This window comes from Anser anser (genome assembly GCF_964211835.1).
Source record: "Anser anser genome assembly, chromosome: 5".
In the NCBI taxonomy this organism is placed as follows: domain Eukaryota; kingdom Metazoa; phylum Chordata; class Aves; order Anseriformes; family Anatidae; genus Anser; species Anser anser.
The window spans coordinates 6,221,261-6,247,527 of NC_139725.1; the positions used below are offsets into that span (position 1 = coordinate 6,221,261).

A 26,267-nucleotide genomic window follows, 5' to 3' on the forward strand; every position below is an offset into this window, starting at 1 on the left:
CTATTCTTTAACAAAGTTATCCTGGTCAATCTGTAGTAAGCACAGACTCTTACAGAGCTTTGATTGAAGCATTCTGAATGTTACAGCCAGGTGGGTGATCAGAGGCTTATGTGGTTTGTTCCAGGGTTAAATACTGCTAATTCAGTTATCAATGTGAAAGTGTTGAGAGGGTAGTAAGTTTTGTGTGTACTGTAATGCAGGAGTGTGGGGCTTCAGTGCAGCAGTTCGAGTGTCTAACTATCAGATAGCTGGAACCACTTGGCAGAGGAGCTGCTTCACAGTTCCCTAGGCACCATCCCATGTGTTTTTCCCATTTATAAAAATGAATGAATTGAAATGGGAAGCTAAAAGACTTGTAATGTAGAACCTCATATTTCTTGGTGGTTTGAGATTTGTATGCTTTTAAAATTCTTTTAAGTTATCAGTCCCATCTCATTCAAGAAGATTAAAAACCCAGAAAGAAAATAGCTGAGGAGATTTTTAGCTCTTTGAATCACAAAGAACCCAGTCATCTAGTGCCTTAGAGCTGATGACATAAACAGTCATCAGGCAACAAGTGATTTGAAAACGATGTGAAATTTTGTTTAAGCACTTTTTGGAAGGAGAATTGGTCAAGTGATCAGCACAGCTTAACTTTATCTGAGTTTCAGGTGACAACCTCACTGGCTTTGTAGTCTGTGTGATGAGAAAGTCTTCTGAAGATATTTTTTTGTTGTTGTTGTGCCTTTTTTTTTTTTTTAAGTCTAGTGAGAGAAATGTCCGTTCCTGTGGAAACACCTGCTGAAAGTTGGCAGGGGCACTGCTGTGAAAGGAGCAGTTCATTGGAACACAGAATAATTGTCAGGTGGAATATCTCCTTCAGTTTCAGTGTGAAGGAATAATAAAGCTTTTGTCGATAGCGTGCAGCAATGTATAACCTATGGAGAGTTGTTCTCTTGGCTCTGGTTTGTGGGTAGGAGCTGGTATGTTTTATTTTCAGCTTCTTAAAAGGTAGGCAAAATTATGAATTTATAGTCACTGCAGCTGAATGATATGCACAGAAATTAAATAAGCTGCAACAAGATAAGATGCCAGAGCATGGCTTCACAGTGCAGATGTTGTCTTTGCCATTAGTCTAGGAGAGTTGGCTGAGCCAATGAAATAGCTTTGTATTCTTAGAATTCAATATTTTTAAGTTTCATTATATAATTATAACTGTTGATGAAAGACCATTGCTGCATTAGTATTTAGAGACATGGAGTTTTTGAATGATTTTTATTCTTCACTCTCCAGTGCGTGTAATTTTGTGCCCCGGTACTTGAAGGACTGACAGATGATCTCTGTTCTCATTCAACATCTCTGAGTCACCTAGTATTGTTCAGAGACCCTGGCAGCTGTAGTGATTGTTTTCAAGTGGGACAAGATTTGCCCTATGTCATGCAAGTCTCAGTGCAAGTCAGTGGGAATGTAAATCTTTGAAATGAAAACCTTTATCTCAGTTTGTGCTGTTAATGGTGCTAATCACAATATAGTTTTGTTGCTATCTTGACTGTCCAAAGGCAGGGATTTTTTTAAGGAAGTCTTGCTCAGTGCCTTTTTCAGTACTGAAGATGCTCAGCATCTTACTATTTCATCAACAGTTGCATCTTCATGGCAGGCAGTGCGACTGAGAAGCACAACCTCCTGCAGCTCTGCTGGATGTTTCTGGAATGTAGTTCAGGACTGGAAACTAACCAATGAACAATTTCCAGCATAAAGACCTAGGTCACTCTTTGAGTGATTTCACGTGTGTCTGCGTGTGTTTTGATACACAAGACATTATGAGACATTAAAGATAGATTATCAAGATTACAGTAAAATGAGCTAATAGCATGCCAAAAGTGATGGGGCCTTGTTTTGTCACTGTTCTTGAATACCTTTTGAATGGGTACAAGGCCTTGTGATGCCAGCTGGAACAGACAAAACAGCAGCTGAGTGCTGTCCCCTTTGCTTTGTGGGAACAGGCAAACTTTGTCTACCCCAAAACGACTAAGCCAATGCAAATAAGCTGACGCCTTTGAATCCAGAACAAAGAGGTAAGAATATAACAGGACTAGCAGAAACTTAGTTTGTTCCTGGAGCAAAGAGAAAGTAAGGGTGGACAATGATTCTGATGTCTTTCAGGATGTAGCAAGGTAAATTACAGCATGCTGAGGTGACATCAAGACATCTCTCAGTCTACTTCTGTGCCTGATCCTCTGTGACAGAACATTTTTTTCAGAAAATTGATGAGTGATTAAATTCATTCTAATAAAAAACTTCTGATGGTCTTCTGTGATTAATAAGCATTCTTTTCCTAGAGGTACTAAAAGCCCAAGTACAGATAATTATTCTGAAAGGTGGAAGTCCTGACCTAGAAACTCTGATAGGAATGGACTGGTGCTAATCATCTCTCTGGCTAGTTGCCATGTTATTTAGTACAGGTGTATTTGTTGTTGTGATACATTGGAAACATTCAGTACTCAATAGGCCTTAGACTTGTGCTGCTTCCCACCTGTGTGGCGTCTACTTGAAGATCACTCCTGTAACATGAAACGTGCAGGAATACTAAGTAGCTTGAGATTTCATTTAGGTACCAGCCAGTTTCAGGACTTGCTTCAGGATTTTTCGTAGGCTGTCTCATAGGCAATTCTGTCTGTTTATTTGGATGTTTCTCTCTGCTAAAGTTTAGAAATTGTTGGGTGTATTAGACTTTCATGTCTTGCTTTCGTCCTGGGAATTATCCACCTCCAAAAATAATTTCAGTGGTTTTAGGTCAAAGTACACTTATTCTTGAAGTTAAAACAAATAGCTGAAGGCTTATAAATAAATAAAAAAAAATCTGTCTGTATGCCATCATAGGTACCAAAGTTCCTTAAAATTTGTAAATAACGCACTAAAATTGTGAATGGAAATAAATCTATTTTCAGACAGAACACGTACCGTAGTTGACTTCAGTTTTGATGAAAATGCTTAACTTGAATTTGATTCTTGATCTTTAAGCTCTTGTGAAACTTTTCCTGTGTAGGCCATTTAGCTTCCTTCTGTTTTGAGACCTTAGGATATAAGTCCCAATACTTTGCTTTTAGGGTTTCAGTTGACTAGCTGGTTTTGGTAATGCTGACAATTGAGTGCCAATGAAGAAGATGAGCGTAGGTAAGGTATATGAGGTTGATCTAGGATTCTTTTTTTTGAATATGTTTCATGCTGACTGAAATACAGTATTCCTTCTCATGGTTTTCCTAAATGATGTTTTTGACTGACTGAGAGAATTGATTTGGTGGTAGGAATAAGCAAAGGTAATAAAAACAAGCAAGTCAGGCCAGCTGGACACTGTGTTATGATGCTGCCTTTCTTTAATTCAGTATTCATCCAGGGAACTTATGAGCATACTCCACAACTCTTCCCTAGAAATAATTAACTTAAATCATTATTTAAAAACAGCATTTATAAGATGCTTCTATCTTCCATTACTGTTTGCCTTTAAAAAAAAAAAAAAGTACACCTTAAATGTGCTTTAAAAGAATCTGTGCATATCAGAACATGCTTTAAATTAAGGAGAAGTACAAATTCACACTTCTGTGCACTGCCATGTGGATAATGCAGCCTTGTTTGTGAGTAGGAACTCACCCTCAGTGAGTTTCAGTTTGTTTCAGTGGGTCTCATGAATTGCAGGTGTATTTGTACTAAGCTATGGAAGAGTTGTTTAAATCTCTCTCCCAATCCCACTTGAGCTGTGTTAGCATAACATAGTAGAGTTGTATTTAAATATACTTTGAAATAATTAAACAAACAACCAAATTTCTGTATCTTAGCTGCAAAGCTGTATGTTTTACAAGTGCACTGTGCTAAGAACCAACATAAAGCTTTTAAGTTTTAATTTCTCCTTAATAACTTTACATGCACTCTTATTAACATGCATCCTACTTAAAATCAAATATATTTTAATTACCTTATTTTGTAGAACCAGGATGGATCATGTATCCAATCAATCAGCATTATTCTTAAACAGGACCCCAAGAGGCAAGTTACTCTGACTCATTCAGGAGATGTTTTGGTATATGACCAGTACAAAATTAACCTGCCTTATGCAGATGGTAAGGAATAACGTATGAGCATATAATGCCTATCAAGCACTGAAGTGGTATTTTAATGCTATATGTATATGTTGTGACGTCATCGGTATTGCTAACATACTAAAGCTAAGTGATATATTGTTAATATTAACATTGTTAATCTTTGACCAAATGTTTCACAAATTACCTGCTGATGTACTTGGTGCTTTGATGTTAATTGTTGTGCATATACTGAGCTAGTGTCTCTTATGTTAAGACTGAATATTTTGTGTTTCTAACGAACCCAAATGCCATCCTTCACATTTATAAGACTGGTTAATTCTTTTCTGAGGGGAAATTTTCTCTGATTCCTGACTAATTTCTCTTCCCTTTTTTGTAAACAACTCGAGTGAATATAAGTGGAAGGAGCCCTCTCTTACCCTTTGCATGTAATCTGCAGATGTTCAGAAAAGAACTTTTTTATTTTTTTCTTCATTGAGTTTTTAAATTTCTCCCTCTGGAAGATTATATCAAGTATTCTACATATGAATATGGGACTGTGTTCTGTGAGGATCAATGTTAGCTTTAGTGAGTGTGATATATGCAAATCACTAGTTTATTTGATGTCCTTTGAGACTTGGCTCCTCGAGAATTCCCCAAAAGGGATTTAATCCAGGAAGAAAATTGCTGTTGCTAGCAGTAGGCTGTCTAAAAAGTGAATGAGAATATTATCTGCAGTGTTTGCATGTTTAAATTAATTTACTTTTAGTTAACCTTTGGAGTATCTTGGCTTTGTCAAAGAGTTTTACTATCATTAGTTTCTTGTTTTCTCTTTTAAAGTCTGAATCCCATACAACCTTTTGGGATAAATGAACAATCTGGGGAGAATGGGGCCAGAATAGGACAAAATGTGCCGTATATAAGAATGACATTAAAAAAAAATGATGTGACAAGAAAGAAAATGCAAACTACAGACAGGTTTCCTTTGCCCTTCAACAATCTCTGTTCTTATTCACTAGATTTATTTGAAATACGGAGACTCTCCTCTATATTTCTTCAAGTAAAGACAAACATTGGATTACAGATACTGTATGACAGAGAAGGACTGAGGCTTTATCTTCAAGCTGATGGACGGTGGAAGGATGATACTGTTGGCCTTTGTGGAACCTTCAATGGAAATATGGAAGATGACTTTTTGTATGAATAATTCCAAGATTTTTATTTGCCAATACATGAATATTTGCAGTTAGAGTGGTAGATCAAATATATGCTGAAGCTGAATAGGGGGATAACAAAAATACCTTATTTTGAAGTTTGGTGTTAGTGGGTTAGATAGTAGATTATGGTTCGCTAAAAGAAAATGTGTACCTTCAAACAATTTCAAAACATGTTTTGTTTAGAGTATTTGAATATAAAAATACAGTGAAATATATACCGTTACTGAGGACTAGTTTATCTGATTGTTTTTGTCCAAAAGATGGACTGGTTTATATAAGGAACTTTATCCCCCCTCCCTGAAAGCCTCTGTCTCTTCCAGCTCCAATTCTCTGCTACAAGCTCTAATCTGCTCTCTCCAACAGAGCCTCCATTGTTCCGTGCCTGCAGGCCATCAACAGGAATTGGCTGTTGCCTGAGCTTCACTTGTAATGCATTGAAAGATGGTCAGAGCTGCCTGAGCATCACAATCAATCTTAGAGTTTATGCTCAGCTTCCTAGCAGCACATGTCCTGCAGATACTAAATAAATTGGCCTCCAGAGGATGAAGCAGCCTAATGGAAGGGGGAGAAGGAGAATGTGAATTTAGAGCATGACAGAATACTTTGTTAACAACGGGGGGAAAAAAAAGCAGGAGAGCAGGAGAGATAGTGTCTCAAAGTTGGAATTTGTCAGAACTGATAGAAAAATGGCAAAACTTTCCATAATAGTTCCACACATTAAAATATATATATATTAACAATTTCTTAAAGTTAAAAAGACTTTCCATAGACAGTGGTGTTTTGTGCAACACATCCACCAATAGTATTACTGGTTGTATGTCTAATAGAATCTTTTATGTAGTGTGTGATACACCATATTTAAGTGCACAGTTTTGATCATTCTCTGTACAGAATATTACCGTCTTTTAGTTATTTCGATCAAAGTCTCTGTGTTCAGTTTCCGCTGCACCTCTGCTTACCCAGGCCCAACGGTATCTAATTGCTTTTGTAGTTATATCTCTGGACTCTTGGATTTCTGCCCGCTCCTCTTTCTTGCAGGGAGTAGAGAACCTGGGAAGTCACCTACCAGGAACAGACAGGAATTTGTACGTAGAGGAGAGATCAGAATAGATCAGGTATCACTTAAGAGGCAGAATTATGAATAAGAGAGTGCAGACTTTGAGGACAACAGTGTTCCATTTTGCTCTCTTGTGAAAATGGAACTAGCTCTGTTTTGATCCATCCTTTCGTACAGAATATCTAATGGTTCTGAAGCGCATCTTCTCTTTCTTTTCTGGGCCTTTGCCTGGAAAGAGAGAGAGGAGCCCTGAAACATTAGCTGACGGTGCTTTCGGGAAAAGTGCAATGGAAGGGGAGCTTCAATCAGCTCTGGTGAGGAAGGCAGTAGAAATGAGACTATTCTGTAAATTCACTGTATCTTTTGTGACTGACCTCTATTTTGTAAAAGATCTCCAGTTGGAGTAACTGAAAGCACTCCACAGCTGTTTGGAAACGCATGGAAAACTTCATCAGCATGCATGCTTGTGCACGATAGCTCACAAATGGATCCATGTGATATTCATCTACAGGCAGGTGGGCAGTGATGGTCAAATATTGTTAATATTGTTGACAGATGCATTTCTACTTATTACATCTGTGCTGGGTTTCCTTTTTCGATCAGGAAAAGTAACCACCAGTCCTCCCTGCTGAAAAATGGAGTAATATTTATTTGCCTCAATCCCCTAACAAATTAAGTAGTGCATTGCTTAAGTATGTTCTGCTACTTGCATAAGCACTTGAAATACCCTGTTTATTTCTAGTTTGCAGTTGCAGTGTGCAAAGCTAGACATTAAAGGTTGGTAGTATGTCTAGTATTGGTGATGCTGCTAGTTAGGATGGAGACTCAAAAGTATTACAGTACTCATTTTTAAAATACTGAGAAAATGAAACGCTCCAGTTGTGTGCTATGGAGGAGAAAAAGTAATAGAACAATATGCTCTGCCAGCCTTTACATTCGGCTGAAAGGGTTTGACTGGGGAAACATGATATAGTGGCTGATGCAATGAAAACCATATCTAGCCATTAAAAACATTATTTTATAATGATGAACTTGATAGATCATCAGTTATATTCCTCTCAGAATTACTACCGCTTGTCATCTTGGACTGTACACGCTTCTAGACAAGATACAGGAGTAAAATGATCATTACAATTTTGCCTGTAACTTCAGTTGTGATAGGAAATCATCGTATTTCCTGCTAGGAAATCATCCAATCTTCTGAGTATTTATACATTGTGCAGTGCTAAGAATCAAAAATTCTTAATGGTTTGGACATGAGCACAGAAAAAACATTGGTCAGTATAGGAAGTCAGAAGTTCTGGAAAGGAAATCTTGAGGTCCTAGTTTATTCATTTCCCTTTTGTTGTAGAAGGTGTCAATTTTTCTTTTTCTGGGTACGTTAATGTATCATTTTGATTATCCTGACCACTATTGCACAAGCATGAAATGCATTCAGAATTGAAATACTAAGATGAGTGTTGTTTGGAGTTGGTGTAACAAGTGAAAGTGGTTGCAGCCTTAGCCAATGTGAAACAATGGGTAACAACAGATTATTTTTAAAATGTTGACATACTTGAAGTAGTTACTGGGAATTACTGAAACAAGAAATATCTTCTCCTGTGTGTTTGTGAAATACAGTGGTTAGTATCTGGCATCTTGTGCCTAACCCTCATCATTGAGTCAGTTTAAAGATAGGAGTCTGTACCTAGGCACTGTATGCATATTTTAAGTTTTCCAAATGGCTTAAAATCATTCCAAGAACAAACTCAAAGCTATGAGCAGCTAACTTTTTCTGTCCTGTTGTATAGTTGTATTGATATGAAAGGTAGCGATATATATATGGCAATAGTAGATAACTATTAACATAACTAATTAGATAAATATTAACATAACTAATAACAATTGCATTGCATAGAAAACACTTTCTCTTTCAAGTCTTTTTAAACTCCCCCACTGAAAGTGTTTAATCTGTTATTTGTGTAGCTTCTTATGCAGCGGAGGCTTGTAGCATCCTTACGAAAGAACTTTTTGCTCCATGCTACCCTTATTTGAGTCCCATTCCCTATTTTGAGCAGTGCAGAAGAGACACGTGCAAATGTGGACAGAATTGTTTTTGCTCTGCTCTGGCCCATTATGCTCATCATTGCCAAAGATTTGGAGTTATAATAGATTTCAGAGGAGGTGTCCCAGACTGTGGTGAGTTGCCTTTCACTTGTACTCTTAATTATTTTTTGGAGTCTTTAGAATTAATCCACTTCTCTCATTTCAAAGTTGATATTAATTCAATGTTATCTTCTGATTGTCATTCTATCACAGTAAGATAAGATAATTCTATCACAGTAGGATAAGGCTCTTTTTCTTGCAAAGAAACATGTCTTTAAATGTCTTCTCCTACCCATGTTTCTATTATTCACTAGCTGCGTAAATACATTTGTTCTTTTTTTGTAGATGTTAGGTTTATCTAATTCTTTAAATGAACCCTTGACAGAGATGAAAAACTATGTTGGTGTATATAGCAATTCTCTCTGTATTGTTTTCAATTTCCACTCTTTCTGACCATCTCCAAGAGGTTATTTTCTCATTGTCTGTGAAACTAAAATGAGTATAAAGTGCTGAAAATACACATAGAGAATTGCTGATTTTTAAATGAAGATGCATGGAGGACTAGAGATACTATGGAGATAGCCAAAGCTGACTTCTGTTATCTGCTTTGTAATGAATAACCAGTAGAGGAGTAGATAATATTATTTTTCAGTTTATATGAACTTTTTTAGTGATGCAAAAGATGTTGATAGGAGATGTAGTGCTGTTATGCATTTTTAAAAATTATAAAATTAGGGAACGTATAAAGCAGCCCTTAACTGAACCCCCTGATGTGTTGGTACGCTTGGCTCCAAAAGCAAGGCTGAAAATCTTTTCTAAAGAATGTTCAGCAATTTGACATCTGATAATTTTCATAACATTGTGTAATTATCCATGTCATAATGCACGATAAAGAGGATGTTGGGAAGTTCATCCAAGCTGGCTGATCTGTTTATATATCTGAGGAAAAAAAATAAAAAAGAGAAAAAAGAAAAACAGCTTGCTTGAGTTCATTGTGGCATGAATGGCTGTGTCCACTGTTACTAAATGAATCTGTTTCAAAACATTTACTTTTTTTTTAAAACAAAAGAAAATTAAATATTTATAAGAACATATGTAAAAAGTCAGGCTTGTGGGGTTTAAAATGTTTTCTTATTAATATTTCAAGCTCTTGAATTTATTTTAAGTAGGGCTTTACAGGATAGATAAGAAAACTTATGATGGTGCTGTGCAACAGCTGCAACCATTTTATTCATTGCTTGTAATGTTCCCTTTAAGATGTTGTGAGTTTTCCAAAGCCCGTGCATGAGAACTACGCGTTTTCAGAGTCAGAGACAAAAACGTTGAATTGTCCAGTTTCCCCAGTATAAATCTGGATTAACTGCACAGACTTCATTGTACTTGTTATTACTGTGGATTTACATCTGTTTAGTTTACACAGCATGGTGCCAAGATAGCAATTTTAGTGGAATTTAATGTAATTGGGAATGAAAGAGTAGAGATGTTTATCAGAAAACTGTTGGGAGGTATTTGAGTCTCTTGCACAGTAATTTGAGAGCGTTGTTTCACTTGGACAGCTCTTTCATGTGAAAATACAAAGGAGTACAGTACTTGTGTATCTACCTGTGGCAGAACCTGCCAAGCACTGTCTGTGCCAGAAACATGCAGCAGTGATTGTATTGAAGGCTGTGCTTGTCCCTCTGGAATGTACTTGAATTCCAAGACTGAAAGATGTGTAGAGAGGTAGGTGAAGTTGCAATTCTGATAGTCATAGTCGCTATTTCACACCACTGCGTTTACAATTCAGAGTGAAAAGTTAATAAATGTGTAACCTGTAGATGCTGTGCATTTGCAAAATTGGCAGGATCTTAGAATTACATAGAACCTTTATGTTGATCAAAAATTGTTCTGTTGTAATACTGAAACTCATCCAACGCCACCAAACCTAATTGTTACATACTACCTCTTTCTGTATGTGAGAAATACAAAGATGTCCATTGATAAGGGGAGGTTCTGCTTTGTTATTAATTGATATGCCATGAGATATATAGCAGTATATATTGGCAGTTATCTAGGTCAATTTATTGCAGCTAAAAAAAAATAAATCAATTTGAATAGCAATTATTAAGTCAAGGGGAATTTTCTACTTTAAATTTATGAGGTAATCACAACAGTTTTTTTTTTTTCTTTCTTCTACTCCAGAAATGAATGTCCTTGTTATTTTCAAGGTATTGACTATCCCCCTGGAGATAATGTTATCACATCTTTGGGCAAATGGTAAGATAACTGTTTTAGACAGAACTTCTTGAGGACTTATGTTTTCAGGTTGCTGTGCTTACAGTCCAATATACTGAAGTGTAGAGTAGAAAGAAAAGCTACTGCTGTTATGTACATCCATGCTAACATGAAGAGACACAGAAAGCTCCAGCACTTTCTGAGATTTAATTATGCTAATTAATTATGCTGTGGTGAATATTTGTCTGAGTGCACCCTGATCATGCGATTGTCCACAAATGGATTTTTTTAAGAAATGACTGCAAGCAAAAATTATCTTTGCATTGATTTCAGTGGAGTTATATTAGTATTTGGCAGTTTGTTTCACATGATGTTTATTAAAATACATCTACTGATACATACAGCTACCGGGCCTTAAGATAGAACAAGAAATCTGTATCTTCTATTTAGTCATAACTTTTACTTGCAATGTTTTTAACCAGGTTGTACATAGGTTCATTGAGAAGAAAGCTTTCAAACACAGTGATTTTGTTAGAAACAATTATGATCTTTATTTTTCTTCTCAAGTGCCTCTGCTCTGGAACTTCCAATTTAAAAATGTAATTTCCTCTTCTGTTTGTCTATGGAGTAGCCTTTCTGTTTGACTGTTTTCAACCAGTTGTTTTTAAAACATTTTGACTGTGATGCTGACGTGCCAGCATTTGTGTTGCCTCCCTGTTGGTCCCTTTGGTACTGCTTTGTCTTTTGGCTGAGTTACATCCAAGCCCTTGAGCTAGAACACTTTACCTGCAATTCTTTGTAGTGTGCACACAACCCTGAATGTAACAACAGTGTCTGTAGCACACGCAGAATCTAATTCAGGATTTGTTAGCTGACTAGCAGCAGGTGTACTGGAGGCATCTTCACTATTGGGGAAAAAAAAGAAAAAGGGGGGAGGGGGAAGAATAGTATTGAAGTTGCTTGGCTCAGGTCCTCTTCTAGTGAAGCATAGGACCTGAACTGAAGCCACTACTACTGTGTTTTTCCCTGGTAGTTGCTATCAGATTTGCTACCGTTTTGTGTAACTAAAAACTAGTTTGGCTATAATCAGACAGGAGTGGACCATATTATGTTATTTAGTGCTTCCTTGCATACAATATCTTATTAGAAGGCTTGAGTTTTATGTAGTTCACTTATTCTCTTTGCTGTAGCATCTCGTGTAGGGAAAACTTGTTGTCTGTTCTCATCTGTGCAATATTTTGCAATGTAAAAGATATGTTATTACAAGCTTCATAATACACTAACTTTTTCTATTTGTAATTTTCATTAGCATAGAATTGTTGGGGTTGTTTTGGTTTCTGATTATGAACAGATGGTTCTGGTTAGTTCTGGTAAGAAAATCACAGTAACTTGCTCCTCTAGATTCCTGTCATATTACAGAATCAAGATCAGTTTGGGACGTGTATAAAAATTAACAAGTGCAATTCGGTTTCCACTTGGGAGCCAAGAACTCTAAAACAATTGAAGCAAATTTCTTCAAGTGACTTCATTATAAGTGAGATAAAATTAATGATACTGTAAGACGTTTTCACATGGATGGTTTGTTAATGATTTGTGATAGGAGTGGCTGAGAAAAGCCAATAGTATCAATATGCTCTTACTGTGTTTTGCTTTGAGAAAAGTCAGCCCAGTTCAGTACAAAAAATTTGTTGCAGTCTCAATAGCTTGTGATTGTATTATATTCAGCACTGGGGTTTTACCTGTGGGTATGTACAGCTGTTGTTATTGTCAACATTTTCACATAAGCTAATAGCTTGCTTTCCAGCAGAGTTCTAAGCTGCTGGTGAAGAAAAAGTATTGAATGGTTACAACAGTATCATGAATGTTCATGTAAGAGTATATGCCCAGAACAGGGTACCTTGCTGTAACTATATAAATATGTTCTTTTTTTTTTTCTACTAATTGCTGCATTTTCTTTCTAGATTATGACGATCCCATTATGAACAGGGCTTGGTTTGCTATTACTGCACCAATCTGTTTGGGAGCAGTATAGTGATTAATTTCTGTAGGTATTTTTGTGTCAATCCTAGTATTTTAACTGCTCATAATAACACTTATACTATGCAACTGTTGCTATTTTTAGGCCTTGTCCTGCATCTTATGTTGCACAGAAAGCAAAAGATTGAAACATAATTAATTATCCTTATGCAATATGTACTTTCTTCTTGGTTCTAAGTTTCAGTGAAAATGTGGTCTTTTTTTTATTGATTTGTACTGCACGCTTCATTATTATACAGAAGACAACAATACTTCACATCTTTCTGGCTCTCATTACATCTTCATGTATTTTTATTGCAGCCATTGCAGGGATGGAGTAATGAATTGTGATAACAACATAATTGGTGAGTGAAGAGCTAGAGGGAGAAATTACTTTAGGTGTACTGAACATATATCTGCTAATCTCTGTGAAACTCTGTGTGGTGGTTTTACTCGGGTGGGCAGCCGAGCTCCACCACAACTGCTCTCTCACTCCCCCCCTCCTCAAAGAGGAAAGGGGAGAAAATACAACACAAAGAGCTTGAGGTTTGAGATGAGAATGATTTAATTAAAGGGAAAGGGAATGGGGAGAAAAAGAAACAAAAGAAACAATAAGGTCGCGCAGAAGCACAGAGAGGAAGAAAAAAAAAGTTATTCTCTACTTCCCATCAGTGAGTGATGTACAGCCACGTCCTGGGAAGCAGGGCCTCAAAACGCGTAGTGGTTGTTCAGGAGGACAGCCCACTCCCCCACGAGAGCCCCCCTTTTTATTGCTGAGTATGACATCAGGTGTTATGGAATATCCCTTTGGTTGGTTTAGGTCAGCTGCCCTGGCGATGTCCCCTCCCCATCACTTGCCCACCCCCAGCCTGCTGGCTCTTGGGGGCTTGGAGGGAGTCCTGATGCTGTGCCAGCACTATGCAGCAATAGACACAACACTGGAGTGATACCAGTGCTGTTCCAGCTACGAGTGCAGAGCACAGCACTGTGTGGGCTGCTGCAGGGAAAGGTGACTCCATCCTAGACAGACCCAACACAGTGCAGTAGAAGATTGTGCAATATATACAAATGAGTAATTAGCAGGATGGGATCCCTGATTTAGAAGTTATATGTTTACCTTGAAAGCAAGGCTGGTATCAAGCAGCAGCATAACTGTCCAAAATCCTGTTAAATGTGACCAATTTTCTTTTTTTTTTTGTAATGTATATGAACTTAAATATGGTTTTAGGAACTGAATGCTGGCAGTAATTTTTCACAGAAAATTTTCTTTACCTCTACAAGCCCTGAACAAATATATATATATAAAAAGTCATACATAAGAATGTAACAAATACTTTCTCTATTACAGCATATTTTGTATGTTGTTACATATTATTGTCTAGACTATAGTGATGGTGGTCCTTATGCTTCAATGAGAAAGGCTTTTATTTGTTTTCAGTGCCAGAATTGCCAAGTCTTTGGCCATTAGTTGAAATTTCTTCCCCCACGCAATTGTGGTAGTCATGCTGATTGGCAATTATCCAGAACCCCTCTCCCTAAGAAATCTTAATAATAAAACCACAACAAATCAAAACTCCTTTAATACCCCACAGCTGCTTTGGATATTCCTGTTGCACGTAATGCTAAGCACAACGCAAAAGCAATCACGCAATAAAGTTATCTGTTTAAATAATTTATCTCATACCTGTATTGGATATAAAATTTCAGGTGTGAAGACTAATGTGCTTGTCTTTTTTTTTTGTTTTTCCTGCAGCACACAGCTGCCCAGTTGGACAGATTTATATTAACTGTAGTAATCCACAAGATGATGCTGAACTCAGTAGAGAGAGAACTTGTGAGAATCAACTGCTAAACCTAACTTTCTCAGCACACCTTCCGTGCGTTTCAGGTTGTGTATGCCCACCAGGGTGAGTATTTTGTGTTGTATGTTAGTGTACAAACATAGATGACTAACTTCAGTAGTGGTTGAGTAGTTAATGCTGCTGAAGACATGCCACATTACTACTTGGAGAATTTGAGGTGTCAAGGAGTGAGCATTCTGCTCGTGAAGGCTTACCACAAAAGGTACAGGCTATTGAATGTGTAAGAAATGATAATCTAAAAGACAGGGGGAGTCAAAGATCTAATACCTCACAATAATAAAAACAACACAGCAGGAATATAGAAAGGGTTTTGAAACTATTTGATTCAAGCCTTGTACTACAGCAGATTCATATGAACTTGCATAATATTTTGTAGGTGTTTCTCTAACTTGGTTTTTGAATATTTCACTAAGGGAGACATATTTCTTCATCCCTAGACATTGTTTGCAGTGTAGTCTCCCTTGGAGGGGTATTTAATCAGTCTCAGGAATTTATGCTGAAAATGTGTAAATGAGCTGTTTTTTTTGTTTGTTTTTTTTTGGAATCAAACACTATCGTTGAGAGATTTTTAAAGATAAAAGTAATAATTATGTATTTGTCCTGTTTTGGATGGTATTTAGTCTTATAAGAACATAGTTTCAAGTTTTTGACTATTGTCACTCTAAAATTAACATTGGTAACTTGAGAGCATCCTGAAAACGAAGAATAAAAGCCAGATTCTCAGTCAAACTGAATTGAAACAGCTCAGGTGAAGTCTGTGGGCCTACACTCATTTACATGTAAATTTTTCTGTGCTCTGCTAGAAAATTACTATGCACGCTGTTGTATTTCATTTTAACATTCAAAACCATGAAATTTCGAACTGTTCACATGAAGTGGAATCTGTAATTCAGTCCAACTCAAACTATGGTACCATAGTGAAAAGGTACAGTGCTAAGATTTTGAAATTAAGTTGAGGCAGACATTTACAGTATTTACAGTTTACTGTGACTTCTGCCAATGAAAGTCTGTGTAGGTGTATGAGTGTAGGACCTTATCCTCAGCACTTAGGGCAGAACTAGGAAATGGTACCACAAGCTTAGGATTTGGACCAGAAATACCAATTGGTACTGATGAAGTAGAAACGACCAAGTATCTGTTTCTACTTATCTTTCTAGGCAACTGGTTCTTACTGGTTAAATATAAAACTGAGCTGACATTGTCAACTTTACAAGAGAAAAATAGCCATGGAATTTCTTTGATCTTAACATTAGTTCGTGAGCTGAAATCATTAGTTTCATTCCTTTGTTCATGCTTTTGTTCCTTTTCTGAGATCTTGTATCAGTTTAGCCTCACTCATTTATCAGTAAGCTAACCTGACTTAAGCAGTAGTTGGGTCAGTTTAGCATGTTTTATTCTTTATTTGATTTAGGTGAACTAATGAAAAACATTGTGCAGAAAAGTGGATATATCACAGTTAAGAAACATTTAAAGGAAGCTACACTTTTTTTCAGAAGTGTAGTGAGGTGATTATTATATCATGGTACCCTGAAAAATACTTAACGCATACATCCACACAAGGAGAAAGGTCCTGTTTTTGCTGAACTTGGTGTTAAGACTTCAAGAGGGCAGTGTTTTTATTTTTAGTCTATCAAGTGTCTGGAGTCTGAAATATTCTTTCAAATATTTCAGAATACTTCCAACAGTACTCATTTGTTGTGCTTAGAGTATGTTCTAGTGGAACTTGTACGAAATAGAAATTAAATACAAAATAAGCATATCATAGTGTAAAGTAGCAGTTATCTTTGTGAGTGTCATTCACATGACCCCATTTTAATCTATAGTGGATAGATCAGACACAAGTAATTATGCTGTAAATACTTCAATTTATGGAAGATAATTCCTACTTTGAGTTACTGTTCTTATAGTGTAAAAATTATGATCATGTAGTTTTCTTCTGTTTTAGAAGCAATTGAGATAGAACATTAAATCTCCTGAAAGACACATTCTAGTATTACTCTACTCTGCTTTGCTAACATTTTTAGAGCTACAGTGCATTTTAAAATAAGCATTTAATTTGTGCTTTTCTCATTATTTCTCACCTCTTGGTTTAAATAATATATATATGTATATATATTTTTCTGCATTCCAGAAAACTAAGTAATATTCTGTTCACAACACAGTTTGTGTAAGTTCAACCTTGGAGTTACATTTTCTGTTTCTGGGTTGCTATGATTCAAATGACTTATCCTTCTTCTGATATGAAGACAAGAGTCTTTAATTGGTCTGCAAAGAGGGTAAAACAGTAGTATCATTGCATACTGGTATGCATATCAAAAAGCATAGCTTGAACGTATGCTGTTTTGTGCCTGTCCTTTTCTATTAGTTTTCCATGTCTTTGAGTCAGACCAATAATGAACTCTGAAAACACCAGCTTTTCATTCATTAATTATTATAATCTGTTTATAATATGCTCTTAGTGTTGCTGATAAGTCATTTTCATTGTAAATGAAAAAAGAAACTTAACTGTGTTTTCTCCTTTCCCTCCTTGACATTATTTTACCTGGGACTGCAGCAAGAGTTAGATTTGACTGTTTTATACCTTATAAAGTCTACAGTTTCAAATACTGTACTATATATGCACTGTATATAGCTCTTCAAACTGATAGTTAAAGGCTAACTGGAATTTTTGGTGGTACTGTTCTAAAGACCATAAAAAAGTAAATGTTTTGTGTGGTTACATGTCCTGGGATTTATTAACAATATCACAGCATCAAAGAGGCCGCAGTCATGTTGCATATGTAATTATTTTCTTTCTGAAACACACTTGCCTCGCAGCTAAAACTCTACATGGAAATTTGATCTGCTTTTTTTCTTTTTCCTCTCTCCCTACTCAGTTTTCCATACAAAGCAGGGGTATTACCTTTCAGGTACACCTCCCACATAGCATGTGGTGAATGCAACTTTGGGGAAGCTGTATTTATTTTTTGCAATACTATTTTGACTTCTTTTTGGACATATACTTTTGTTTCATGGTCTCATCTTGTGCTTAAAATATAGCAAATTGTAAATATCTATCAGGATTCTGAAGTGTGCAGTTCTCTTGCCATCTTCACTGCTTATGCTTTGTAGACCTTTCTCCATCTTTTGTTAATGTAAATAAAACTTACTGTTCAAAAGCAGTAACAGATGACTGATCAGTTGCATGTAAAAAGGAGGGATCCACCCTATGCTGTTTATGTGTACATGCGGTCTTTCTCTCTGTATATTTGCTCTGAATAGATTATAAATCTGGTGTTCTTCTATGTTAATACATGATTATCTGTGTCTGTTTCACTGCTTGTTTAAATAGTGGTCTGTGAAACTCTGGCAAAAAGCAAGGGTCTAGCAAGCAAGACCCAAGTGCAGCAAAAAATAATTTTTCTTCTACCCTCTCTTCATTCTCCCTACCAAGCAGCTGTTCCTAGAAGATGGATGGGAACAGAAATTTAAGAAAGGTGATGAAACCCTACTTCAGCAACATTTTTGAGCAGCTTCTAAGCTACTTGTGTGACCCAGCAGTAGTAAAGGATACATATAATTCTTGGGTCTGCCGGAGCCAACCAATCTCAATACTGTAATGCTGAGAATCCCTGGCATAGATTTATAGATGTTCCCTGTGAATTGTCCCAGGAGCCACAAAGAAATGACAAAGGACTGAAAACCTAAGACAGGTTTTGTTGCATGTTAAGGATTACCTTATAACACTTCTGAAATATTTTTTAATTGGTCAGAGATTGAATGTGACAATATTACAGGTTTATCTGTCTCATGATTCATGATAACAAACATGCAGGCTATACTAGATCTAATGAAAGAAAGACAATTCATGGAAGAAGAGATTCTGTAACTTTTAAAAAGCCATTTTACACACCTCTTAGAGGGCACTTCTGAACAACTATAGAAGTCTATTTTATTATTATTATTTGTTGTATAAAAAAATATTAGAAATTACAGAACTTGTAACATGGAGTAATATGAATGGCTTTGTCTCGTCACAGAGCAGTGGATTTGTCAATATATTTTAAACATTAAACAATATTGGTTCAGTCTAGTTAGGCTGCACACCTTGAATTTAACCAGTGACATCTGATACCTATGGTATTCTATTTTTTATCTTTTTTTTTCCTGAGGGATTTATTTTATGTACACCATGTTCTAATAGCACGTTGGGGTTAAAACTGATTACACATCTTTAAAAAAAGAAGAAAAAAATAACAAGAGTTGGTATTCACAGATTTTTCTGTAAAGGGAATTTTCTTCCTTCCTGTGAGCTTTTATTTTTTTAGTATGTAACTGGGCTTCTTAAATTCATCCTTTTAAATCTCCATCCCAGAAGAAGAAAACTGAACATTAGAACTACACGTGCTGAATTTTTGTTATCCATTCATTATCAAATATCTCATTATTGAAAAGCCACCAGAAGAAGAAGTCGTCTTTTTGAAGACAGATATTTTTATTTGGACTGATTCAACTAAGTTGTTTAATAATATACATTACTGTTTATTTCGGAGGGTTATCCAACTGTATTTCCATGAACTGAAATATTTAATAATGTTTTCCATAAACATTATTCATTGAATCAATTTTACTATGGAGATGAGGAGACCTCCACTACCCATTCCAAGAGTTTTGTCAATGGCTAGCAATACACACAGCACCAAATGCAGAGTAATTATTTTTACTACTTCTGTTCCTACTCCATGGTTTTACTTGTCTATTAGATCTTCCACATTCTTTCCCTTTCATGGTTCTTTCATGGTTTTGTCCCCTCTATAGTCTATGTTAATCAAACCAACTGCCCTGCAATTCATCTGAACAGAGGAGTCTCTACTAACTTTTCAGTATTTTTAAACTTCTTTGAAATCTTGGCCAGGATTAATTTCACTTTATTTTAACTATAATCTATAACCATACTTCACCGCTTAAGTCACAGAAGGTGAAGGCGAGGACTGGGAGAAGGGAGAACTGCCCCCTGTGGGAGAAGATCAGGTTTAAGACCATCTGTGCAATCTGAAGGTGCAGAAGTCCATGGGACCTGATGAGACCCCTGAGGGTCCTCAAGCAACTGGAGGATGAAGTTGCTAAGCCACTATCCATCATATTTGAGAAGTTTTGTCAGTCTAGTGAAGTTCCCACTGACTACAAAAGGGGACACACAAGCCCCATTTTTAGAAAGGGAAAAAAGGAAGATCCAAGGAACTGTAGGCCAGTCAGTCTCACCTCTGTGCCTGGCAAGATGGAGCAGGTTCCCCTGGAAACTATGCTAAGGGACATGGAAAACAAAGAAGTGATTGGTGACAGCCAACATGGCTTTACTAAGGGCAAATTGTGCTGGATATATTTGTTGGCTTTCTATGATGGGGTTACAGAAGTAGTGGATAAGGGAAGAGCCACTGGTATCACCTACCTGGACTTGTGCAAAGCATTAGATAATGTCCCACACAACATTCTTGTCTCTATCAGGGAGTGCGGTGATGGGACAAGGGATAATGGCTTTAAACAAAAAGAGGGTAGGTTTACATTAGGTATAAGGAAGAAATTCTTCACTCAGAGGGTGATGAGGCACTGGTATAGGTTGTACATAGAAGCTGTGGATGCCCCGTGCCTGGCAGTGTTTAAGGCCAGGCTGGATGAGGCTTTGGTCAGCCTGGTCTGCTGGGTGGTATCCCTGCCCATGGCAGGGTTTTGGAACTAGATGCTCTTTAACGTCCCCTCCAACCCAAACCATTGTATGATTCTCTTCCTACTCATGGTTAATTAGCTGTCGCTTTCTTGTTTCAGTAACAATCTCATTCCTTTTCTTCCTTTTCAAAAATCATTTATTTTTTCCAATGTCATTAATGTTAGAGAATTAGAAATTAATTCTTAAGTGGCTGCCAGTAGCAGTAGGGTTATTAGTAGGTACAGCTATGGTCACTTCTTAACTTCTCATACCTTGGCAACATCCAGTGCTGAAGTCTGTGTTCATGATGAGTCTCATCAGACCGTACGTAAAAAGAAAGCAACATAATTATAAAAGAACCTGGAGACTGATTTGGGGATCATAATTTTATGAGTGAAAGGCACACATATCCTATTTTGAAGTAATGTGCTCCATGTTTGGATGTACGTATATTTATTTTAATGGTCTATGTATTTATTTTGAATCTCAAAATAAGACAGCATCAGTATTTTTACTACTCCTTATGGTTTAAGTATTTACAAATGTGTGAGCCATGTTTTAAGCAGGATGTGTGTGGAGAGGTGTTTTTTTCCATACTAAAAAAAAAAGGAAGAAACAAAACCCTGAGTTCTCCTTTCACCAAGTTTACAACCATGGATCTCTATAGACTTGATTTGTGGTTAGCACATCAAAAAATAGAAGAAGTTGGCCTTTATTTCCATTGTTTTGGTGCCAAATTATATTTTTTTTTCCTTTTTTTTTTTTTTTTTCCCCTCCCAAATTCCAATCACACCAGTGTTGGCACACTGAGTTATAGTCATTCACATATCACAGACAGTATTACTCTTGGGCTATTTTAACTTAATGGGAATTAACAGGTCTGTTTCTTTTTCCATCAGTTGTTGCTCCCATGAAACAAAGCTATGAGAAGATAGTAAACTGAAAGCTTTAATGTCCTGTAGTTGTAATGAGGTTTTGTAATTGAGGAAGGGATACTGTGACGTATTGTTTTTCTTCCAAAATATCTGAATTGTCACCGTATTTCTGAGGTGGTGTACTGTATCGAATAACACGTAAGGAGCTTAAACACATTCTCGAAAGGTTTTATTCTAAAAGAAAAATCATCATTTTCTTATTTGTAGAAAGAAAACAGTGAATTTTGTCATCTTATAAACATCTGTAGACAAACCAACATAACAATGAGGGAAGAATGCAATTCAGGTTCAAATACAAACTGAACTAGGTAGTAAGAAAACTAACTTTTATTAGAAGAAATTGTTACGTCCATTTTTTTGTTTTAAAATGTCTTCTTACCTGATTTCAAAGTCATTTCATTTTGGAATGTGTCACAGTCTTTTTCAAAAGGCTTACTGGTTCTTACTTTAAGAAGTAAAGTTCACAATTTATTATTCTTAACATGAAAAAAGGAGTGTCCTGCTCATCCTTCTCTTCTGGATGGCAGTGCCATCGTGAGAAATGTTTTTAATCTTTTCCTTTTTATGGTTTCAGCAGAGTTTTAGAGAAATCTCTCAGGAAGACTTAATGTTTTTCAGGATAAAGGGATTACCCCCCTAGGGATACCGTCATGGCTTTGCACTCTATTTGCTCATGAAAATACAATTGCAAAGACTGCATCAACATTCCTGTGTTTGGGTGCTTCAGAAACTGATGCTTATCCATATTGTTTTTCATGCTGATTTGTATTTCTGGTGGCTATAGAATTGCAGCATGCTAATTGTATTGGGTCAGAATTCACTTCCAAAGGGTATATGTACCTCTCTTGCAGTACCATAACAAGCAAACCCAGTTCTTTTTCTATTCTGTTCTGTTAGACAGACTTGCTGCTTTCCTTAATCTACTTCATTGCGCCATATTTCCTCTTGCAATGTTTCCAAAACTCTCTTGGTCCTGACACTTTCTAGTTCATTAGCTGCAAACAAGTATTTTTTTTCTCGCTGTACTTTTAATTACTTGACAGTAGAACTTCTTCACTGGTATCATTCAGATTCTTGAGTGCCTTTTCATAGAGCCTTTGTTTTATTCACATGTATTTAAGCAGGCACTCATTGAACTTGCTTTGAAAGGAAGACTTCTGTTACACTCGAAGTTTCTGAATTCCTTTTGTTACCAAAAATGCATTATCTATTTCAACTTGTTCGTTATATCAGAAAAACTGCATGGTAAAATACCATTAAAATAGTAGTGGAGTATTTCTGTTCTTATTTGTTTCATTGAGAGGAAGAGAAGGTCATGAATCAGTAAAGCCATCTTTGTCTTTTTGTTTTGCTTTATTGTTAATTTCCAGTACCATTCAGGGAGGTACTTGATCTGACTCTTAAAAAGCTGATGACAGTATTTACTGGGAAAGATAGGTAAATCCACTGAGCCACCAGCTCTTCCATGTTGAAAACTGCTTCAGCTGTAAAACTGTTAGTCTTCTGGCACTTAGCATGTTTTTTGCTACAGGTTAAGAACTCAGAAACCAGGAATATACTTTGGCACATATCTTCAAATACAGATTTATGCTCAAAAACTGTATATTTAAAAAATAAATAAAATCTTCATCCTGTAGAAGAGTTTACTTCTTATCAGAAGCAATGTGTGTCTAAAGAAACTTCAGCCAGTGATGGCAGATCAAGGACAGCTAGTATTATCAGTTTAGTCATTCCCATATATATATATATATACATATATATGTATGTAAAAAATCTCACCTTTCGCCTGAGTCCTGTCTTACATGATATTTAGCACTGAATTGCACCTATAGTTTTCTAGATACTTGGAAAAAAACTGGGACATAGCCCTAAAGTAATGTTAGTAGAGGTGAGGTACAGCTGAAATGATGTAGAAAGGTATCAGACATCACAACAATACCATCACAGTCCATGGCTGACTTACCTGTGGAATACACTGGGACAAACAATATGCTTCCTTTCCTTCAGTCTTTCCTGGGGATATGCTTTACTAGAAAAAGAAAGTGTCTAACTGCTTTCTCCTGCAGTGCTCTCTGAGATGAGTCCCACCTTATCACGCTGCAGAAACTGTGAGCGGGGCAGGGGAGATGCCTGCTTTGAACCCTCTGTTTTCTCTGATGGTCTTCACTTTCTGCCCTCTTCTTGTATTCTTTCTCCACAACTCAAGCTTAAAAAAAGAAAAATCAGTGCCAATAGAAGTGTTCCTGCCCTCATTCTTTCAGTCACCCTGCTTAATGCCTGTAATATTTTTCTAGTTAGAATGAGAGATGTTGATACCAAATCCCTTTCTTGCCGTGCTCTGAAGTTACAGCATTCTTTCCAAAAGCAGTACCCAATTTTTATGGTTCTGAGAGTATTACACTGGTGACTTGTGAGGTAATTTTGCCCTCCTCTATCCACAGTTATCAGTAGAAGGCAAATGGAGGCAGGAGCTATGTTTTGCTTGAGGATTTTTCAGAGTAGACGCAGGCAACTGGATGAGCCAAATATTCAGAAGCCTCTAGAAAGAGCTGAAGGGGAGGGGGGGGGATGTTCTGCAAAAGAGGTTGCAGAATACAGGAGTCTAGATCAATCTTGATCATTTGACTTTTCTCTCATGTTCTTGCTCTCACCTACCTTTTGTCTTTAAGCTGTTATTTCTGTTTCTTTGAATTTCTTTTTATGGCCCCCTCTGCTTAGCACCAGTATGATGCTGGTAGTGAAGCTGCGTGCAGGGGTCCTACCAGCACAGGATGAAGCTGCAGAAGTGCAGGTGTCTGACCATCTTAACTGAAGCACCAAAATGAGTTGGGTAACTCAGAAAGGTACAGCAAGGGTATGATAAAAACGCTTAAGCATTCTGCAAAATGTCTGGTGCTTGGTGAAGTTACTCAATATTTCTTTATTTAAAAATAAAATGTAAGAATTGGTATACTTTAAATACCTCCCCAAACAATTAAGAAAGCACTCAGCACCTGCTTTTGTTGTTGTCGTTGTTTGTTTATCAAGTTTTCTTGTTAGGGAAGTCGTGGGGGGGGGGCTTTCTGATATTAGAAATGTCCTGCTGCTTATTTCATTCTTTTTACCCTGTATAGTATTACTGACCTTTGTAGGATGATTTGTGGAACACTCAGAGAGCAGATTTGTTGGTGGGGCAAAAGTGTTCGTGGCTGCATAAATCAGTTGGCAGTAGGCTATTGCCCAAGGGTAAAGAGCTGCGTGATGCACAACCTGTTAAAAACTGCTCTGGCAGAGGCTGTTGAAGAGTTAATTTTTTCATTTTATTTTATTTTTTTTTAGAATTCTGGCCCAAATCTGTGGGCCTTGCAGAAGTAAAGAGATTTTTGTTCATTCCCAGGAGACGCGTTGCTTCTAATGATGTCTTTACTGAGAGTATTTAAATATTTGTTTGTATGTGGATGAACAAAACTACAGACAATAATGAAATAGTAATGAAACTGAATATTGGCTAAGGATGGTGCAATACGATAGCTGTCCGTGTATCTTTGCAGTTCACTGCAGGTTGGACAGTAAGTGTGTCAAGAAAAACGTCTGATACTTCAAAGTAGAGCAATGCGAGGCCTGCCATTTAATTGTGGTGAATTCTTAGATCATTGAAATCTATCCACTTGATTGGCTTCACAAGAGAGAAAGCTGTTATCACCTGTTTTAACCACCCAGAAGAAGAAACTGTATTTAATGTTACCTTGTCAGTATGATGCTCTTTGTGTCTGAATGTGCTCTCTTCAGTTCTGACCTTTAAACTGGTGGGAATTTCAGTCTCCCAGTTGATTGTCTTCAAGTGGCACAATAGTTGAAATAAGCATGGATTACAAGAAACACTTCACATATCTGGGAGGATGTTTTTAAGTTTAATGTAGTTTTATTTTCTTGATTATGTTTGTGTGTTCCCATTAAGAAGAGCTATGGAGTTGTAAGTTTCCATCACATATAAATAAAACACTGAAGAAGCATCTAAATCATAGTTCACAAAACAGAAATTCATTAATATGAGTAAATAAAAAGTTCTGTGTTGAATGCAATTTTAGATCTTTCCTTTTGGATACCATGGAAACAAAACAGCATCATCGCTCTGGTTGTCAAAGATTTGCCTTGCACCTCTGACCTGTTGTCCTTGGTGCAGTGTCTTGCCAAAATTGCAGTGCTAAGTGTCAGAGAGGTCTAATTTGTTTTCTTCAGAAAACTGTAGGAACACAGGAGACCTTGCATAGAATTTATATTATTCCTGAGAGGTACTGTAATTCCAAATGAATTTAGCTTGAAAAAGAAAAAAAAGATTATCAACCTAATAGCAACACTTTAAGAGATTGTTTATTTTCCAATAGAAATACATTTCAAAACTTGTCATTTAAAAGCAAGGATAATTTTAGATTGTATGTCATCTTTAAATCCTTTTACTATGTAATTAGCATGGTATATAGCAACTTACTCCAGCTATTTATGTTGTATCAAACAGGATCCTGTGTAGGAACAGATACAGAACACAAAATAAGTTGGAGCTACAGAAGTTGAAGTCACTGCTGTAAGCTTGTAAGAGTTTGCATTCGTAAAAGTCACAGTTTTCGTTTGGCAGATAAATTTGTCATCAAAGGTGTTCTGTCAGTTATTGCACCTGATCCTGATATCTGCTTGCCTAACAAATAGCATTAAAATATTTTAGAGAAATGAGTCCAGCTTTGGGAGAAGTACAACTGTGTTGTTAGGCTCAGTGAAAAAAAAAATTAATCTTTTTAAATAAAAATATTCAGTATTTCTGGCGTATTTCCTGAGATTTATTTGTAGAATCTGTATGAGATCTGTGTTTTATCAAACTCTGATATTTCAATTTCTCTGGGTATCATTAAAAGCAAAAAATATTTTACTTTAAAATTTAGACTAGTCGCTTTATGTTGTCTCGCTGGACAAGAATTCCTCTATTCTTTCTGTGCTAATGGAATTGTTTTCCACATTTTTTTTTTAATTTCAGCTTTTATCTGGTACCTTAGGAGATGTAATTATGAACACAAATGTATAGCTTGAACTGCAAATTTTTTGTCTTGAACTGCAAAAAGCTATGCATATGGTTCTCTGTGTTATCATGAAAATTTCCTTTGAAGTCTGTGGGGAT

At 36.5% G+C, this 26,267-nt stretch overlaps 1 protein-coding gene across 4 annotated transcripts in view; it reads left to right on the plus strand.

Annotated features, from left to right (window-relative positions):
- The window catches only part of OTOG (otogelin), a 110,861-nt gene that overhangs the window by 21,475 nt on the left and 63,119 nt on the right, over nt 1–26,267 (plus strand). For all 4 annotated transcript variants that reach the window (XM_083837231.1, XM_083837228.1, XM_083837229.1 and 1 more), the window contains exons 16-23: nt 3,962–4,094; nt 5,072–5,249; nt 6,717–6,841; nt 8,292–8,504; nt 9,968–10,133; nt 10,593–10,667; nt 12,963–13,006; nt 14,395–14,548. In XM_083837231.1, the coding sequence (XP_083693357.1) occupies nt 3,962–4,094; nt 5,072–5,249; nt 6,717–6,841; nt 8,292–8,504; nt 9,968–10,133; nt 10,593–10,667; nt 12,963–13,006; nt 14,395–14,548 (1,088 nt within the window). The remainder of the gene's footprint in view (nt 1–3,961; nt 4,095–5,071; nt 5,250–6,716; nt 6,842–8,291; nt 8,505–9,967; nt 10,134–10,592; nt 10,668–12,962; nt 13,007–14,394; nt 14,549–26,267) is intronic.